General features: G+C 42.6%; 1 protein-coding gene across 10 annotated transcripts in view; it reads right to left on the reverse strand.

The window, feature by feature from the left end:
* The window catches only part of ANK1 (ankyrin 1), a 373,803-nt gene that overhangs the window by 205,555 nt on the left and 146,398 nt on the right, over positions 1-21,850 (reverse strand). The window contains exon 1 of one of the 10 annotated variants that reach the window (XM_040346198.1): positions 2,179-2,220. The exons of the other annotated variants lie outside the window; for them this stretch is intronic. Coding sequence (XP_040202132.1) covers positions 2,179-2,214 — 36 coding nt within the window. The 5' untranslated portion in view covers positions 2,215-2,220. Of the gene's footprint in view, positions 1-2,178; positions 2,221-21,850 lie in introns of those variants that run through there. 10 annotated transcript variants of the gene reach the window in all.

A 21,850-nucleotide genomic window follows, 5' to 3' on the forward strand; every position in this document is an offset into this window, starting at 1 on the left:
TAGATAGATAGATAGATAGATAGATAGATAGATAGATAGATTACCAAAGATAGGATAGAATAGATAGACAAGAAGAGAGATGATGGATATAAAGATAGATAGATAGATAGATAGATAGATAGATAGATAGATAAGGAAAGAGATGATAGATATAAAGAAAGATAGATAGATTACCAAATATAGGATAGATAGATAGATAGATAGATAGATAGATAGATAGATAGTCAAGGAGAGAGATGATAGATGTAAATATAGATAGATAGATAGATAGATAGATAGATAGATAGATAGATAGATAGATTTCCAAAGATAGGATAGATAGATAGATAGATAGATAGATAGATAGATAGATAGATAGATAGATAGATAGATAGATTACCAAAGATAGGATAGAATAGATAGACAAGAAGAGAGATGATGGATATAAAGATAGATAGATAGATAGATAGATAGATAGCCAATGATAGGATAGATAGATAGATAGATAGATAGATAGATAGATAGGAGAGAGACAGATTATATGTGAATAACAAAGAAGGTAAAGAACGCGTTATAGAGAACACATATGGGGAATACATTGAATATATACACTATATTACATTATTATTATTTTATTTGGATAGAAAGAGAGACATGGGGAGATCCCTGCAGATGGCGGAACAAGTTGAGTACTTGTAGAGGAATTAAGGGTAATTATCTCTGCACTGATGGGCAGATCATTAGGAAATCTGGTTGATAACACTCTCAGTGGACAGTAGGTGGGTACACAGTGGGTAGGTAGGCACCCTGACCTCTTCATCATAGTGTGTATATTACTGACAATATTGGGGGCAGACTGTGTACACCCCGAGTCCTGTAGGTGACACATGGAGAAGATGAAATCAGTCATTGTGATCTCCAGCCTTCTCATCAATAAATCCGGGCTCAGCTCACCTCTGCACACATCAGGTAGGTTATGTAGACTTGGCAGAATAATGTGCAGGCAGTGTGTGCAGAAATAATAGTGCTATTGGCTGTCAGTGTGACTATAGTGTGAGTGTCAGTGATCCTGGTATCAGTGATCCCGGTGTCAGTGATCCCGGTGTCTGTGATCCCAATGTCAGTGATCCCGGTGTCTGTGATCCCAATGTCAGTGATCCCGGTGTCAGTGATCCCTATGTCAGTGATCCCTGTGTCAGTGATCCCTATGTCAGTGATCCCGGTGTCAGCGATCCCTATGTCAGTGATCCCGGTGTCAGTGATCCTGGTGTCAGCGATCCCTATGTCAGTGATCCCGGTGTCAGCGATCCCTATGTCAGTGATCCCGGTGTCAGTGATCCTGGTGTCAGTGATCCCTATGTCAGTGATCCCGGTGTCAGTGATCCCTATGTCAGTGATCCCTATGTCAGTGATCCCTATGTCAGTGATCCCGGTGTCAGCGATCCCTATGTCAGTCATCCCGGTGTCTGTGATTCCAATGTCAGTGATCCCTATGTCAGTGATCCCAATGTCAGTGATCCCGGTGACAGTGATCCCAATGTCAGTGATTCTGGTATCAGTGATCCCAGTGTCAGTGATCCCGGTGTCAGTGATCCCGGTGTCGGTGATCCCTATGTCAGTGATCCCTATGTCAGTGATTCTGGTGTCAGTGATCCTGGTGTCAGTGATCCCGGTGCCTGTGATCCCGGTGTCAGTGATCCCGGTGTCAGTGATCCGGGTGTCTGTGATCCCAGTGCCAGTGATCCGGGTGTGTGATCCGGGTGTCAGTGATCCCATTATCAGTGATCCCGGTGTCAGTGATCCCATTATCAGTGATCCCGATGTGTGTGTGACATGGGTGAATATAAGGTGAGTGCAGATGTGGTGTGAGTGAGAAGATTGCCCATGACTGATTGTAGTGCCATTACAGGGCAGGGTGTGAGTGTATTGTGGTTGGGTTTAGGCTATCCAGGGTCACTGGGCGGGGAGAGGGGCACAGGGCAGTGACAAAGTCTAGATGGGGGGACATGCCAGCCTGTGTCCCTCACTCTCTCCAGCCCGCTTGGACATAGGACAGCAGGTGTCTACTACCAGCATGGCCAGAAATAAACTCCCACGAGTCCCCAAAGTGAAGGGGGGATTGTGAAGCTGCTGACCCCCCCACCTCCACCACCCACTCTCACCGTACCCCCCCTCCCCCCACTCCCTCTTATTACTCACAGGCCGTGCCCGCTGCCTGCCCGCCCGCTCTGCCATTCTGCTGCATACAGACAGCACCCCCCTCCCTCCTGTCTCACACGCTGTGCCCCTCCCCCTTCTCTCACCCCCCCCCCCCCCCCATCCGTCCTCCTTTCTTTCCTCTCACTTCTCATACCAGGCACTGTGCCCAGGGCTGCCCAACCGGGAGTTCAGGGTTACAACCGACTACCTATTAACCCCCTGACTGCCCTCCAGACAAATATCCCCATAGGAAGAGATAGGAGAGGGCTGGGGTGAGGAGCTTACACTCATTACAGATCGTACACATGAGATCCGACATGTGGAGGATTATATATTATGGATTTCTATATGGCTCCTCACCTCAGAGGATTCACTGCGAGCATGAGCCTGGGAGAGGCTTCATTTACTACTGAAAGAGATTGGATTATATATTATGTATTTCTATATGGATCCTCACCCCAGAGGATGAGCCTGCCTGGGAGAGGCTTCATTTACTACTCTGACAGCACAACAATACTGAGAGCACAACAATACTGAGAGCACAACAATACAAATACTGACAAGACAACAATACTACAACCGACAACACACCAATACTACAACCGACAACACACCAATACTACAACCGATAATACAATACTACAACCCACAAGACAACAATACTACAACCGACAACACACAAATACTACAACCGATAACACACCAATCCTACAACCGACAACACACCAATACTACAACCGACAACACTAATACTACAACCGACAAGACACCAATACTACAACTGATAATACAATACTACAACCGACAACACACCAATACTACAACCGATAATACAATACTACAACCGACAAGACAACAATACTACAACCAACAATACTACAACCAATAACACACCAATACTACTACTGAAAATACTACAACCAACAAGACAACAATACTACACTCGACAATACAACAATACTACAACGGACAACACACCAATACTACAACCGACAATACAACAATACTACTACTGACAAGACAACAATACTACAACCGACAATACAACAATACTATAACCGACAACACACCAATACTACTACTGATAATACAACAATACTACAACCAACAACACACCAATACTACAATACTATAACCAACAATACTACAACCAACAATACAACAATACTACACTCGACAATACAACAATACTACAACCAACAATACAATACTATAACCGACAATACAACAATACTACTACTGATAATACAGCAATACTACAACCAACAACACACCAATACTACAATACTATAACCAACAATACTACAACCAACAATACAACAATACTACACTCGACAATACAACAATACTACAACCAACAATACAATACTATAACCGACAATACAACAATACTACTACTGATAATACAGCAATACTACAACCTACATGACAACAATACTACTACTGATAATACAAAACAATACTACTACCGACAACACATGATACTACTACTGACAAGACACTTTTAATACTACAACCGACAAGACACCAATACAACAACCAACAAAACACTGCAACTTCACAGCTGTCATCCTGAAGACCAATAGGCACAACAGATGGAGCAAGCTGTCAAATCCACAAATGTATCTATAGTTCCATAGATCTCTCTGTTCGTAGATATATCTTTGGATCCATAGATCTCTCTATCCATAGATATATATTTAGATCCATAGATATCTCTGTCAATAGATGTATCTATAGATCCACAGATCTCTCTGTCCATAAATGTATCGATATATCCATAGATCTCTCTGTCCATAAATCTATCGATATATCCATAGATCTCTCTGTCCATAAATCTATCGATATATCCATAGATCTCTCTGTCCATAAATCTATCGATATATCCATAGATCTCTCTGTCCATAAATCTATCGATATATCCATAGATCTCTCTGTCCATAAATCTATCGATATATCCATAGATCTCTCTGTCCATAAATCTATCGATAGATCCATAGATCTCTCTGTCCATAAATCTATCGATATATCCATAGATCTCTCTGTCCATAAATCTATCGATATATCCATAGATCTCTCTGTCCATAAATCTATCGATATATCCATAGATCTCTCTGTCCATAAATCTATCGATAGATCCATAGATCTCTCTGTCCATAAATCTATCGATATATCCATAGATCTCTCTGTCCATAAATCTATCGATATATCCATAGATCTCTCTGTCCATAAATCTATCGATATATCCATAGATCTCTCTGTCCATAAATCTATCGATAGATCCATAGATCTCTCTGTCCATAAATCTATCTATAGATTCATGGATCTCTCTGTCCATAAATCTTTTTTTTTTTTTTTAAATTTTTTATTTCTCATCAGAAAGTCAGTCCTCGCGGACCACCAATATACACAAGTTACAGTAGCAAGAGTACAAATCAAACACAGTCACAGAGATACTTGTAGGCCTTTGGTCATACAAATAATGTCACAGTGGGATAGTAAGGCATAACTGGGAGCTTTCGGAATTTGTCTCTAAGAGGACACAGCTGCCCCCCGCTGCCCTGGCATTGGGGCTCGATCGGACCGACTTCCAGATCCGCTCTGTCCATAAATCTATCGATATATCCATAGATCTCTCTGTCCATAAATCTATCGATATATCCATAGATCTCTCTGTCCATAAATCTATCGATAGATCTCTCTGTCCATAAATCTATCTATAGATCAATGGATCTCTCTGTCCATAAATCTATCGATAGATCCATAGATCTCTCTGTCCATAAATCTATCTATAGATCCATGGATCTCTCTGTCCATAAATCTATCGATAGATCCATAGATCTCTCTGTCCATAAATCTATCGATATATCCATAGATCTCTCTGTCCATAAATCTATCGATATATCCATAGATCTCTCTGTCCATAAATCTATCGATAGATCCATAGATCTCTCTGTCCATAAATCTATCTATAGATCCATGGATCTCTCTGTCCATGAATCTATCGATAGATCCATAGATCTCTATGACCATAAATCTATCTATAGATCCATAGATCTCTATGACCATAGATGGGAAACAAAAAAAGAAAACTGGCAATGCCCACAAATAGGCCTGGCATAGCAGTACAGTAGCTACGGTGTCCACTATACAATATAGAAAATTAGGTAATACGAATTCCTACCTAAACTACCGAATCAATCTGTATCCAATCAGGAAGGCCCTTGCCCTACATAGTTGTTGGCAGATCTAAAGGAGATTGTACAATCAGATTGTAACGTGTGCGATGACTCTGAGGCCTTGAACACACGACCGAGAATCTAGTCGTAAAAGAAACATTATTTTCCTCGACGGGGTTCTTGTCAGGCTTGACGAGAATCTTGACAAGCTTTCTTTGCGTAAACACTGTCAAGACAAAATCTCGTCGTTCTCAAACGCGGTGACGTACAACACGTACGACGGCACTATAAAGGGGAAGTTTGATTCCACTGGCGCCACCCTTGGGGCTGCTTTTACTAATCTCATGTTACTGCGTGTTAGTAAATATTTGGTGAGAGACGATTCGCGCTTTTCAGTCTGTTACAGCGTCACCAATGTGCTATCTCCCTTACGAACGCTACTTCTACCGAAGGTGCGCTCCCGTCTCATACTTTATTCTGAGCATGCGCGCGTTTCTAAGCATACACACGAACGTGTTTCTCGTCATAAACCAGCCCGACGAGGAACACGGCAAGGAAATTCAACTCATACCCATAAATAATCAAAATGCAGCATCCACAACGTAAAACATATATATACCAATTCAGGAAATCTTTTAATTCAATAATCTTCCTTTCTTTTTCCCGTTTCCTCTACTCACGCCCTCTTCTCTTTTCCCTTTTTACTTTCTTGAATTTTTTTTGTATGCTATCTGACTAGAGACAACCAAACTCCCCTGACAGGAGTTGTTTTTTGCCTCTGACGACGATCGTTGATGTTCATTATTTTCTGTATAGTGATAGGAGTTATGCATGTCTTCTCACGATTGTCACTAGTATGTAACACTGGACGTTGTTTTTTGTATTGTTTGTTATGCTACCAATAAATATATTTTCAACTCTAATTCAATAATGTTTATTGTCCATTTCAGTTTATGTATGTACTTTTAAAAAAGATTTTTCACAAATATTTTTATTATTATATTTCTATTAATATTGCATGGGTTTATAACGCTGTAGTGGTAAAAACTGAACTTTTTATTGATATAACAAGATAATAAATTACAACCGTTAAAAAAACAAACAATATATATATATATATATATATATATATATATATATATATATATATATATATATATATATATATATAATAAAAAAATTATTTATATATATATATATATATATATATAAAAACACACAAATATATGACTTTGTTTTCTGTATCTTTTAGCTTGCTACAGACAATGTAGAATGTAGGAGGCATTTATTTTCTAACGGTTTTTGGCAGAGGGTCAGCGTCCACAATTTGGCTACTTATGGAACAGAAAGTGACCAGCAGTATTTCTGAGTAGTCCAGCTGATGATCCCGGGGATAACGCTCGGAGGCAACGCTGGTTTTGACAGATGTGGGCCCTTATCACCTATCACTCTTGATTAATGTCACTGACTGATGTTAGTAATTATTTCATGGCTTACATTACAGTTTTTAGGAAAACAGTTATTGCTAGAAGGATAGAAGCTGTGAAACCACTGAGGCTGCATTCACAGCATGGCGGCCACTTATAACCACATTTGCATTAAGACATGTTACTTTAATGTGCGTTGCGGTAGGGCAGCCCACTGACAAATGAATGGGCTGTCAATGCACCCTAACATGTAGGGAGGGATGAGCTTCGTATTCGAGTCAAACTCATGTTCGACTCGAACATCGTATGTTCAATCGTTCGTCGAAGTACAAACATTTTGGGCCGTTCGCGCCAAATTCGAGTTGAGTTTCACAGCCCATAATTGACTGCGGCATTGCAGTGCATTGCTGGCTGATGATTGGCCAAGCATGCACTATGACCCGCATGCTTGGCCAATCACAGCTTGCAAAAAACGGAGAGCCATAATTGGCCAAAGCCAGGGTGGCTTTGGCCAATTATGGCTCAGGGGGTTTAGTACACGCCCCACACTATAAAAGGCCGCCTGCAGGTCGGCCTTGTGTAGTGTGTTGCAGTGGTTAAAAGAGAGAAGACAGAGACAGAGAGGGTGTCATTTTTAGTAGGTATATAGAGCAGGCAGGCAGGCTAGTCAGTTAAAGTTACAGTGTGTAGAGGATATATATGCATCCCAGGTGTTGTATATATATTTATACACTGTATAGTTTAGCTAGATCAGCTCTTCCTAATTTACTGGCAGGCAGGTGATTGTGCTAGCTGCAGTATTCTCACGTGGTGTATTGACTGTGTCCTCTGCAGTGTGCACCATAACGCTACTTGGTGTGTACTGCCTTTGTCCTCTGTAGTTTGCACCTAAAGCTACTTGGTGTGTACTGGCAGTGTCCTCTGCAGATTGCACCTAAAGCTACGTAGTGTGTACTGCCTGTGTCCTCTGCAGTTTGCACCTAAAGCTACTTGGTGTGTACTACCCGTGTCCTCAGCAGTTTGCACCTAAAGCTACATGGTGTGTGTACTGTCCGTGTCCTCTGCAGTGTGCACCTAAAGCTACGTGGTGTGTGTACTGTGTGTGTCTGTGCTATTTTTCTCAATGATTTTCATCCATATTGCAGGGACCAGACATTACATTAAAGCCGCAAGCAGTCTTAAATTACTTTTTTCTTACAGTAATCTCATTTTGTGCAGGGACAGTTCTAAACACGTGCCACTTCACAGGCATACTATAGACACCCAGCAGGTACGAAATTTAAAGGAATTTTTCTTTTTTCACTTTAAGCATCATTAAAATCACTGCTCCAGAAAAAACGACTATTTTTAAAACTTTTTTTCCATTGATACATTTTCCCTGGGGCAAGACCCGGGTTCTCAAAGACGTTTTACGACAATAACTTGCATATTAGGCTTTAAAATGAGCACTTTTGAATTCAAACGTTCGAGTCCCATAGTCAATGGGGTTCTAAATGTTCGCGCGAACGGTCGGTCTGTTCGAAGGTTCTGGTGCGAACCGAACGAGGGGGTGTTCGGCTCATCCCTACTAACATGCTTAAAATCGCACATGATCCTTTTTATCGAATACAGTACACTGTTGTGGTGTGCTACAACACGTGTGTGTTGCCTGAGCACATTGGGGTGACGTTAAAATTGAATTGCTCTGCAATGCTACGTGTATTGCCACACATTGTGCCAATGCATGCGATAAATCTAGCTTTATTGGTAAACATAGGTGTCATCAAATTTTCATGCATGTCCAATACATAATACACAAACTACACAAGCAATGCTTCTGATCTGTATATCACATTTATGCACAATAAATCAGACCCCCCCCCCCATGTAATATTTAAATTAGGCTTAAGCTGACCACACACTATATAATCTAATTGTACAACATCCATTAAATCTACTAATAACTAGGTAATGTAAGGGCAAGTGGATAGAATTTTTTTTTTTTTTTTAGGTAGGTCCTCATATTACATAATTTTGGTCATTTTAAATGAGATTGTACAAGGATTGTACAATCAGATTGTAGTTTGTGTGGCCACCCTTAATCAACCCCTGGCTTCTATATGTCTTTGATTCTCCAATAGCAAAATCTCCCCATAATTCCTGACTTGTTTATCTGGGAGCTTTGGGTGTTTCCACCCACGTTTATGTGTTCCAACTTCTCCTGATGGAATGAGAGACCGCTGTACACTAATGATGCCACTATACTCCACGTTTTTTTCATAGAACAATCACAGTAGCAGTCCCCCGCCCAAGGATCGGCCCCACCCAAAGATCAGGATCCAATAGGGCTTAGTTAGTTGTGGAATGTATTATACCATGTTTTCTCAATACAGACCAACCTTGTTTGATAACAATAGGGCTTAGTTGTAGAGATCTCTATAACAAGTTTTACTCAATAGGGCTTATTTATAGAGATCTCTACCACAAGTTTTACTCAATAAGGCTTAATTTTATAGATCTCTATGACAAGTTTCACTTAATAGGGCTCAGTTGTAGAGATTTCTATGACGTGCTTCACTCAATTGGACTTAGTTGTAGAGATTTCTATGACGAGTTTCACTCAATAGGGCTCAGTTGTAGAGATCTTTATGACGAGCTTCACTCAATAGGGCTCAGTTGTAGAGATTTCTATGACATGCTTCACTCAATAGGACTTAGTTGTAGAGATCTCTATAACGATGAGTTTTACTCAACAGGGCTTAGTTATAGAGATCTCTACCACAAGTTTTACTCAATAGGGCTTAATTTTAAAGGTCTCTATGACGAGTTTCACTTAATAGGGCTTAGTTGTAGAGATTTCTATGACATGCTTCACCCAACAGGGCTTAGGCCTCGTACACACGACCGAGGAGCTCGTCGGGCAAAACACATCGTTTTCCTCATTGAGTTCCTAGTAAAGGCTTTTTGAGGAACTCGACAAGCTTGCTTTGCGTACACATGGTCAAGACAAAATCTCCTCGTTCTCAAACGCGGTGACATACAACACATACAACTATTTTCACTTTTCAGTCTGTTACAGCTTGAAAAATGTGTTATCTCCATTACAAATGCTACTTTTACTCCCATCTCATACTTTATTCTGAGCAAGCAAGGGTTTCTTAGCATACACACAAGTTTCTCGTCGAAAACCAGCCCGACGAGGAACTCGACGAGCAAATTGAGACTCCCGTCGAGGAAAAAGAGAACTTGCTCTCTTTTTTGCTCGTTGAGTTCCTCAACAGTTTCCTCTATGAAAAATGTACACACGACCGGTTTCCTCGGCAAAAAAGCTCTCCCACCATTCTTGATGGATTCTGCCGAGGAAACTGGTCGTGTGTACGAGGCCTCAGATGTAGAGATCGCTATGACAAAATTTCACTCAATAGAGCTTAGTTGTGGAGATCTCTATGATGAGTTTCACTCAATATGGTTTAGCTGTAGAGATTTCTATGACGTGCTTCACCCAACAGGGCTTAGTTGTAGAGTTTCACTCAATATGGTTTAGCTGTAGAGATAGAGATCTCTATGATGAGTTTTACTCAATAGGGCTTAGTTGTAGAAATCTCTATGACGAGTTTCATTCAATAGGGCTTAGTTGTAGACATTTCTATAACGTGCTTCACTCAATAGGGCTTAGTTGTAGAGATTTCTATGACCTTCTTTACTCACTAGGGCTTAGTTGTAGAGATCTCTTTGACGAGTTTCACTCAATAGGGCTTAGTTGTACAGATCTCTTTGATGTGCTTCACCCAACAGGGCTTAGTTGTAGGGTTCTTACGATGCATTTCACCCAATAGGGCTTTGTCGTAGAGACATATATGACTAAGCCCCATTGGGTAAAACACGTTAGTGAGGATGGTCCTTGGACGGGGGCTGTTACTGTGGTTGTTCTGTTGAACAAACTTGGATTATAGTGACATCATTAGTGTGCATCAGTCTCTCATTCCTTCAGTGTGTTTGGCTCACAGATGGCTCCGCTGGGCTTCGGCACCCGGCGTTCAGGTGGCACCAACAAGATCTGGCTTTAGAGCAGAGAAGAATGCTTTATATCTTCTAGCTTCTCCAGTCCTGTTACATTCTCTATGATACATAATAAATACAAAAATCAAGCAGAGTTAGTGGGGGCCCCTCATAAGGGCCACAGTGGGTGAGCAGATCAGTGAAGTCAAGCATAGCGACCTTACCAATATAGTTCCCGACAGGTTGCAAAGACAATAATTTGGACGCAGTAGGACAACAGCAACAGATTGAATTGTATATGAAAAAAGAGATAAACTGAATACAATTATTTCAAGAAATACAATATTCCTGCCATGTCATTACTTTATTTCTTGGGCCAGTTGCTATACAAGGAAAGCATATTCAGAATCGGTTATATGGCTCATTGGCGGGCAGACCATGCGTGCAGATATTCACTAAACGGTTGAAAGTACATGGGCACAGCTTGTATTGCTGTTATCTGTTTATTATCGGTGTCTTTGTAGACTGACTATCATTGGAATAACCTTTGACTTGCTGCATATCCCGGGCATAATGGCATTGGATATGGGATAAGGAAGGTCATGGGTGGATCACTAGTTAATTGCTGGCATTACCTGGAAGATGCAGCGCTCCATCTAAAGCTGGCCATACACATTACAATCTGATTGTATAATCTTTTCCTTTAGAATGATGTGATATGAAGGCATACCTACACAATTATTTGAAATGTATCCAGTCAGGTCGGCTCCTGGGCTAAATTGTTGTCCGTAGAACTAAAGGAGATTGTACAATGAGATTGTATGGTGTGTAGCCATTATAAAGTGGAATTCAAGTCTTAAATTAAAAATCTGTCAGCAGGGAGGTTCTTTATTGCAAAGGAGACATGCAATGTATTTTCTGCATTAAAATAAACGTACTTGCATGCTTGCCGTCTATAGGGCTGTACACATGCCATAGCGTGGCGCTTAGCTGCCATGGCAAAAATGAAACCCCTCAAATGAATGAGGCCACACTTCAGCCACTCTGCAACCGCCCTCCAAGTTTCACAACGTGAAGAGAGACAAATGACAGAGACCTGCTTGTGTCTGATTCTGTGGATCCAACCTATAATGCATGACCTGTAATCATAGCAAACGTTTTACCACCCCCTAACCCTCTCCCTTTAGCTGCAGAAGCAGCGGCTGAAGTGTTCACATGCTTTGTGGCCACAGCAGTAAATATACCTACGGTTGCTTTCAGCGGGCCCTAAAGCCCACCAATCGCAGCCCATTTGAGTGAATGGGGCCACTCTGCATACAATGTACAGGGCTTGCGAAGTGCTAGTGGTAGGTCCAAGGGGGTACAACGCCTCGAATCTGAATGTGGATCGCTCTTTAGAGACTAAAGCAAATGTGAACAAGGCCCTACCCTCTGAACTAGACTGTGGCCTCACTCACTCTTGATCCCAAGCATAGCCAGTTAATTTAGAGCAGGGGTCTCCAAACTTTCTAAACAAAGGGCCAATTTACTGTCCTTCAAACTTTATGGGGGCCAGACTGTGGCTATTGGAAGTAAAAAAGGTCCCGACGTCAGTGCGAAAAACATAATTCCCCATTGTTTGTTTCAGTGGGAGTAATGGTGAACCATCTTTGGTGTCATTGGGATAAATTGTGCCCCATCATAGGTGTCTTCGGGATGAGTCTTGCCCCAATTAGGTGTCATTGGGAGGAATTGTGCCCTATTGTTAGTATCATTGGGAAGAATTGTGCCCCATTGTTGGTATCAGTAAATGAAATAGTGCCCCAAAGGGCAGATAAAAACAAGCAAAGGGCCACATCTGGCCCCCGGGCCGCAGTTTGGAGACCACTGATTTAGAGGATATTTTATATGTGGTTGTACACATGATCTGTAGTACAGAAATGCATGTTTTTTTGGTCCCATAAACTTTTAAGCGGGAGCTCCTGAAAAACGTATGTAAGCATGCATTTCTCAAGCATTTTTCAGGTGCTCCCAATAAAGTCTATGCTTCCCTTACGTAGATGCTTCCCGGGTCATTCTTGGCAGGCTTTCTTGGTTCTAACCCACTGATCCCGAGCTATATAAAAATGGGGCAGGGGTCCAATCCAACAGGGGAGCACGCATAATACAGGACATGTTGCCATTACTGGAGTCAGTCCACACAGCCTACTGCCAAAGCTGGAGCATCTATGGATGGAGAGCCTCAGCCTTCTATAGAGTACGGATCACTGAGATCTACAAATCACCCAAAGATACCAGACCTGGAGCTCTGCCATAATTGACTTTAGCCTGTGCAGGTATGCTGGGGCAGCTACCAAACCTGAGTTAGGGATTACGGATGTTAGGAAGAGACTGTGCATTTTGTTCTGTATGCTGCAAATTTTTAGTAAAGTGTTTGAAACTTTGTTCTGTATGCTGCAAATTTTCAGAAAAGGGATTGAGACCTAATTGCATCAATGACCGTGATGGTGTTCTTTAACATCAAGGGAGTCAACTAGAGTTCAGTTGTCTGTTCGAGCAAAGGTATCCCATGTGTAGGGAAGTGACCCTATCCAAGGTGCCTAGCATAGACCAGAAGAACCCAACCCAAGGTAAGCCTCCTATGTGACCCACTCTTGGCGCCCAATGAGAAGGGGAACATGGAGGAAGTGTCAACTGTTCAACCCCTACTCTGCTACCCGCCACAGGCAACACCTAGGTGTGAATGGGTCCAATCGAGAATAATAGGATTCTTCATCTTGAGCATTGTCAAGCTTTGGACTGCTCAGGTATGAATGAATGCATGATTGATGTGTATCGAAATTGCCCTAAAAACAACTTCACAGTAACAGAATCTTCCCGTTCTTGCCTCTGTGTGTATTCTCTTTACATTTTTTTTTTGTTTCTGCCCTCCTAAAGGTATTCCATAACATAAAATAAATCTAAACCAAACTGCACTACGTTTCAAATTATAATTTATATTCCAAAATGCATAGTTTCATTAGCTTTCAGATGCACATTCTCACAGTCTTAAAAAGTGTGAACAGATCAAGTACTTGTGGAAAACCCATATGCCCTTACTTAGATGAAATGTACATTTGTAATGCAGAATTTGTCTTTATTTGTTACGGTCAACAACAAAAAAACTGTTTATAAAATAAAAATCATTTTAGTCAGGCAAATATGAAGTAAATATATGTGTGTTTTTATTTCCAACCACCAGGTGGCACTCTTGCACCATTTTCATATGTTTAACTGTATAATTTTAACTGCTATATTAAAATCAGCTTGTTGTTTGCAAAACTCAGTAACTCAAGCTGAAATATATGCACACAGCTGAATCAGAACAGTGACTTTCCCCCCTCTGTTTCCATTCCTCCGTGCTCTGCTGAGATGGCTCTGTAGCTCTACAAAGGTCTGCAACACAATTACCAGACCTCAGAACACCCACACAATAAAAAAGTGGTCAGGGTCAGGTTTTCAATGCCATGTTGCACCTTTAGGCCCCTTTCACATTGGACAGGGAGCCGCGGTGGCGGTACATCGCCGCTAAAAATAGCGGCGCTATACCGCCGGGATTGCCGCGGGAATCGGCCGCTAGCGGTGCGGTATTAACTCCCGCTAGCGGCCGATAAAGGGTTAATACCGCCCGCAATGCGCCTCTGCCGCTCCTCTCACCGCTCCAAAGATGCTGCTGACAGGAGATTGTTTTGTCTCTCGCCAGCGCATCGCCTCAGTGTGAAAGCCCTCCGGCTTTCACATTGAGGTAGCTGGGCAGGAGTTTTTCAGGCGGTATAGCAGTGCTAGCGCTGTACCGCCTGAAAAACTCCTCAGTGTGAAAGGGGTCTTAAAGTAGTGGTTCTCAACATCAGTCCTCAAGTACCCCCAACAGGCCATGTTTTGGAAATTTCTCTTAGATAAAATAGCTGTCTAAAATACTAAGCCATTAACTCTGATTTAAAGCACCTGTGCAAGGTAAAGGAAAACCTGCAAACATGGCCTGTTGGAGGGTACTTGAGGACTGAAGTTGAGAACTACTGCTTTAAAGCAATGGAATTTATGCAATGGAGTTACATGCAATCCTATAGTAAATCATCACTGAACCCCGGACACATAATTCAAAACCCGGACTTTCTGGGTAAATCCCGGACAGATGGCAACCCTACACATAGGGTGTTTTTAAACTTGTATAGGTTCTATATATTCACCTATATATATTCACATATACAGTATATTTATATATGTTATATACAGTATATATATTCAGTTTTCCTTTGTTTGCTCTGAGGAAGAGAGTTCTGCCCTGGGAACCCATTAGCCTCACTCCATATATATGAGCATCACCTATACAGTGGAACCTCGGATTACGAGCATAATCCGGTCCAGGAGAATGCTCGTAATCTAAAGTACTCGCATAACAAAGCGAGTTTCCCCATTGAAGTCAATGGAAACGAAAATAATTTGTTCCGCATTGACTTCAATGGCATGCAATGCCGCAAGTGGCCAGAGGCAGGGAGCGCCGGAGAGCCTTGGAAATGGCCGGATAGGCCAGAGGACAGTTCGGCTGACCTCGGAAAAACTCTGTTCCCGAGCTTTCCGAGGTTTGCCAAGCTGTCCTCTGGCCTTTCCGTGCATTCCCGATCGACTGCAATCCGCAGTCTTCGGCTCTGGCGCCCCCCCACCTCAAGCCAAACGCGGTACTGCACATCGATTTGGCTTGAATCCTGCTCGTTTTGCGAGACAACACAGTGCTTGTATTGCGAAACGCTCGTTAACCACGTTACTCGCAATCCGAGGTTCCACTGTACATTGCACTTGACTGTAATTTTGGATCATTGATGTGTCTGTTTTTACTGACATTTGTATATTTCCGTGTTTCATTCCAATAAAAATGGTTTTATGGATTTGCGAGATGCTGGTGCGCCCTGTTTGTGTGTCTTGTTGTAGCTTACATAAGGATTTCCCCTTTTGTGAGTTCATCATCAGATTTTTGATGGATCGTCTGACCTGAAGATAATATCAGAAGATTTCTCTCTTTTTTTCATTTGAGCCTTCGACTTTTATGTGTGTTAAAGATTAGTGGTCTGGCTATTTCTTTAGCACTGATATTTATCTTTCATGTGTTTGCTCTTTCGATACTCAGTCTTGTATTTTTTTAATGAATTGAATACAAAGATTGATAGAGATCGGATGTCATCCTCCATCTTGGCCAATCAGTGGAATCTTTGTATTCAATTAATTGAAAAAATAATAGTCTTCTCCTAGAGGTGATGGAGTAAACAACGCTTTTTATTTAGTATACCGAGTGTCAGTCACTATAGAACTTACCGGAGGAAGACGCTGCTTTCTGTATGTAACATAGGCTACAACAGTAAAGTGCAGATTCATCACCAGCCACGTGGAGGTGGTATCTACATAAATGTGCAGAGCCACGCACACGCGCTACTACGCATGCAAAGCCAGACGTGGCCATTTTTGTCATTGGAGGAAGACCTCTTTTTGGTGATCCTGAGACATGCTTTTAATTTGTGATGTGATATAAGTGAGTTCCTTTTATTAAAGTGGAGGTTCACGCAAAAAATACATTTTTAACAGTAGATTGGGCCTAATTACTTGAAGCAGAATCGGGTGTTTTGATTAAAATCAATGCAGTACTTACCTTTTTTGAGATAGATGTTCTCCCGCCGCTTCCGGGTATGGTCTTCGGGACTGGGCATTCCTATTTGATTGACAGCCTTCCGACCGTCGCATACAGCGCGTCACAAGTTTCTGAAAGTAGCCGAACGTCGGTGCGCAGGTGCCGTATAGCGCCGCACCGATGTTCAGCAACTCGTGACGCGCTGTATGCGACCGTCGGAAGGCTGTCAATCAAATAGGAATGCCCAGTCCCGAAGACCATACCCGGAAGCGGCGGGAGAACATCTATCTGTAAAACGGTAAGTACTGCATTGATTTTAATCAAAACACCCGATTCTGCTTCACGTAATTAGGCCCAATCTACTGTTAACATTTTTTTTCGGGTGAACTCCTGCTTTAAATCTTATGGCTTTGCAGTATTATGCTATGTGGAGTATCTTTTTTTTTTTCATGCATCCTACTGCTTACCTAGATTTTATTTGGCTGAGTTGGATGATTGAGGAGTCTCTGCTAACAATCAAAGAAGTTGTTGTTTAATTGTTTTAATGCCGGCGTGCTGCCGAGAATTGTGCCCCGGCGGATTTTGCCCGCTCTGTCCTGCGCAGGCGCAGCGGACCTCCGAAAATAGCCGAAGCTCAACACAGCTGTGAATCACCTGTACACGGCGCATGCGCAATGAGCACAATATTGTGCCACACGCTGACGCACGCTCACAATGCTCACTCCACTCTGCAAGGGGCATGTTTATTACTATTATATTGTCAGCAAGTGGGGTGTGGTGTGTGTATTACTATTATATCGTCTGCAAGGGGGGCGGGTGTATGAAATGATGGGCGAGTTTGTGCCATCCGCCCCTTACACAATATAATATTAATACATATCCGCCCATTACACAATATAATATTAATACATATCCGCCCCTTGCTCTAGCCATCCGCCCCTTACACGATATAATAGTAATACACCTGCCCCCCTTGCAGAGAGGAGCGAGCATCGGGAGCGTGCGGCAACGACTGTCACAATGCCCTGTTCATTGCGCAGGCGCAGTCTACAGCTCATGCACAGCTCTTCATGTTCGGCAATTTTCGGAGCTAGAACGATGCGCCTGCGCAGTCCAGGGCGGGCATTATCCGACAGGGGGACACATCTCAGCAGAACACTGGTCTTTCCAATCTAATGAGTGTTTGCCGACCACTCCTATTAGGGGGTCACAGTCCTTCTGATAAGCCTTGCCTGAGACTGGATGGTGTCACCTTGCCTATCCTTGGAGTTTCCTACTTCCATCACGGCTTGTGGGACTGCAATTGTTTGACTGTTCATATAGTCATCTCTCTTCCTGTCTTTTGGATAATTTATAGACACTTTTTCTGTTTCATTCATAGCCACTATTTCACCGTACAAAATTTTACTGGTCATCATTTATTAATAATAGTAGTCACAAGTTTATTATTTAGTATTAATTTACTATATTTGTCACCATCGATGATGCCTATAGGGTACTGATGACAGTAAATGCGCTGCACTGATTGGTTGGTATCATCATAATCAGTTTGAGCTAAGCTGGCCAAAGTAAGTGCATAAAGTTATCTCATTCCTGGAGTTTTCCCTTAAAGTGATTGTAAAGTCTCTGTTTTTTTAGGTAAAAATAACAAACATGTTATACTTACCTGCCCTGTGCAGTGGATTTGCACAGAGCAGCCCCAATCCTCTTCTTCGTGGGTCCCTCTTCTGTGCTCCTGGCCCCTCCCTCCTATCGAGTGCCCCCACAGTAAGCAGCTTTCTATGGGGGCACCCGAGACAAGTCACAGCTCCCTATGTCCATTCAGATACAGAGCCATGACCCAGCCCCGCCCCTTTTCTCTTTTCATTGGCTGATTGACTTTGATTGACAGCAGCAGGAGCCAATGGTGCCATGTTGCTGTTTCAGCCAATGGGGAGGGGAGTCCCAGGCAGCCAAGACATTCCTACAACATCGCTGGATTTAGAGGGGGCTCGGGTGAGTATTAGAGGGGCTGAGGGGGGCTGCAGCACACAGAAGGCTTTTTATCTTAATGCATAAAATACATTAAGATAAAAAAAACTTCCGACTTTACAATTACTTTAACTGTATCTGAGCATCACGACTGAAAACACAAATTAATTCATTTTTAATATTTAAAGTAAACTCCCTGATCCATCTATGTCTCAATGAATTTTTTAAGTTAAGAAATCACTTTGAAAACCACTCCACTCCTTCTTAAATAAGGGCAGATGACTAGTGTAGCATTTTTTTCCTGGAGTCCATCCACCGTTAGCTCAGGCAGGAGGGTGTGCTTAGCTGAGAAAGCCCCTCCTCCCTTCCTCCAGATGAAAGAAACAAATGCCTCCTGGGATGTATGACATAATTTTGGCCTAGGCTAGAAACCAGGAAGCAACTAAAAATGTAAAAAAAAAAAAAAGAAATAAGTAAATATATTATGACTTCCTATTGATTTACAAATGCTAGCAGCAAATGAGTTCATGTTGATTGAGAGTGTTCAGTTCCGCTTTAAGATGGCCATGCAGCGAATTTACGCTGGCTCCTGAATCGCTTAGAGGGTGTCCCTATCCGCTGACTACCACCAATTGTTGTCCAAATAGTGCCTGCATTCAATCAAGTATTTTGCCAGCCAGCGGGGCAGGCTTTCAAAATACAACAATCACAGTGGGAGATTGGTCCATCCACGCTGTGTAGGAATTTGTTAGGAATCTATGATACCGCGTACACACGATCATTTTTCGGGTTGTAAAAAATGACGTTTTTTTAATGTCATTAAAAACGACCATGTGTGGGCTTCAGAGCATTTTTCGGGTTCTGAAAAACGGGCAAAAAAATAAATTCAAACATGCTCTATTTTTTAATGATGTTTTTAACGTTGTCGTTTTTCGGGTTGTAAAAAATGGTCGTGTGTGGGCTTTAACGACGTGAAAAATCCACGCATGCTCAGAAGCAAGTTATGAGACGGGAGCGCTCGCTCTGGTAAAACTACAGTTCGTAATGGAGTAAGCACATTCATCACGCTGTAACAGACAGAAAAGCGCGAATCGTCTTTTACTAACAAAAAATCAGCTAAAGCAGCCCAAAGCGTGGCGTCATCCAAATGGTACTTCCCCTTCATAGTGCCGTCGTACGTGTTGTACGTCACCACGCTTTGCTAGAGCATTTTTTTCCCACGATCGTGTGTTGGCAAGGCCGTTTTAATGATCAAGTTGAAAAAAAAAATCGTTTTTTCTAGAGCCTGAAAAACTTTGTTTTTTACAACCCGAAAAATGATCGTGTGTACGCGGCATGAGTGTAGCTTTAGGTAACTACTATTCAGGAATGGTCTCCGATTGTTTGCAGGTTGATCTAAATGTACATTATACTATAGTGCTGAGCTCAGAAATAAAATGCTTGGCTTAAAATAATTGTCCTGCCGGAAGCCCCACACTTCCTATTTGTTGCCTAGGGGGTGATGCTTCAACTCTACAGCTGAATATAAGAGCGATGACAGTTCCCAATGTAGCCTAGTCACTGATGGGTTAAATCTGCTTCCTGGGAGCTTGATCTTATTACCAAGCTATGCACACAACAGAGGCAAGTGAGCTATTAGGAAGCAGAGAGAATGCTTTAAGTGCCGCATCCACATCCGGAGAGCTAGCCACCTGCTGGGCATTCCTGATATAGAGTGACGCGCTCCCTGTTATAGATAAGTCTATTACCGGGGTCCTAGGTCCTCTGTCTGCAGGCAGGATTTTCCAGTAATATGTGGCTTTATATTAATAAACTCAGGTGCACACAAGTACAGATCGTCGATGACTTGCAATGCACAGTAATGCCGAAAGACCCGCTAGATTTGAACACCAACTCTAAGATATAAAAGACACAAATCAATGCAGTTAAGTGATCATTAATAAATCATCACATCCAGGACCATGCCGTGTGCAGATGGAGCCTGAGGTGGCCATTTATAGTTTTCCAGGCTCATAGTTACTGAGCTGCACTGAAGATGGAGTATCCGGTATTGACCATCCGGCCTTGGTGCCACTACCCCCCCCCCCCCCACACACACACAAAAATGCCTGTATGTGGGCAGCACAGTCTTGATTACATTTCTTTTTAATGCAACTAGTATAAGTCCCTGAATTAGATTTCTATCAGCCTCTTGCAATCCTCTATACCAGGGGTCTCCAAACAGTGGCCCAGGGGCAAGATGTGTTCCTTTGCTTGTTTTTATCCAGCCCTTGGGGCACCATTTCATCCACTGATACCAACAATCGGGCATAATTTCCCTCACTGGCACCAATGAAGAGGGTACATTTCCTCCCAATGATACCAACGATGGGGCACAATTTCTCCCAATGACACCAACAATGGGGCCCAATGACATCAACGATGGGGCACAATTACACCCAATGACACCAACAATGGGGCCAAATGACACCAACAATGGAGCCCAATGACATCAACGATGGGGCACAAGTTATCTCACTGACACTAATGATGGGATCCAATGACATCAACGACAGGGCACAATTCCTACCACTTACACTAATAATGGGGTGCAATTACTTTCACTGAAACAAACAATGGGACATTTTGTTTTCCCCCACTGATGTCTGGACCTTTCCTACTCCCACCGGCTACAGTCCGGCCCTCCTAAAGTCTGAAGGACAGTAAACTGCCACTTTTGTTTAGAAAGTTTGGAGACCCCTGCTCTATAAAGTGGCACTCAGACTGGGAGCGAGAGGGAAGAACTGGGAGCTACATGCAAATATGTTGACGAGGAAAATGCTAATAGGAGGAGATAGTCCCACCTCTCTACTTCATCCAATCGGACAATGCTTTGCATTCACTGGGAAAATACAAAGTGTTCCCTGAATGGCACCCATGCCAAGTGGCCGACCTCTTGTGTTCACAATGCAGCAGGGCAGCCACTCAGCACAGGATTTCCAGGTTGTAGAGGGATGCCACAGGTATGGTCAACGCATGTAGACATTGGAACAAGCTGGACCAATATAACTAAATAAAAACATTCATACCTGGAATTCTCTAAATAAAGTGTTATCCCAACCTTGAAAGTGTTAGGTGCTGCACACTGCTGCCCCTTTACTGAATTTATTAACCACCTCCCACCCGGCCATTGCACATATATGGCCGGATGGGTGCTTCCTGCTTCTGAGTGGACGTTTAGGAACGTCCCTCAGAAGGAAGGGGATTGCGCGTGTGCCCGTGCAGCGCCGCAATCCAGATGCGCTTGTTTCACCTGGACACGGAGCATCTCCAATTTGCTGGAGGGCTCTGTGATTGGCCCCCCTGATCACATGACGGCTGTGTCCAATCACAGCCATCATGTGATGTAAATAGAGAGCCGGTTGCTAGACGATGGGCTCTCCTCCCCTCACATGGAAGTTGTCAGTGAGGAGAGCGGATCGCTACAGCCGGCTGGTGTTCAG

The sequence above is a fragment of the Rana temporaria genome, chromosome 3 (assembly GCF_905171775.1).
Source record: "Rana temporaria chromosome 3, aRanTem1.1, whole genome shotgun sequence".
In the NCBI taxonomy this organism is placed as follows: Eukaryota; Metazoa; Chordata; class Amphibia; order Anura; family Ranidae; genus Rana; species Rana temporaria.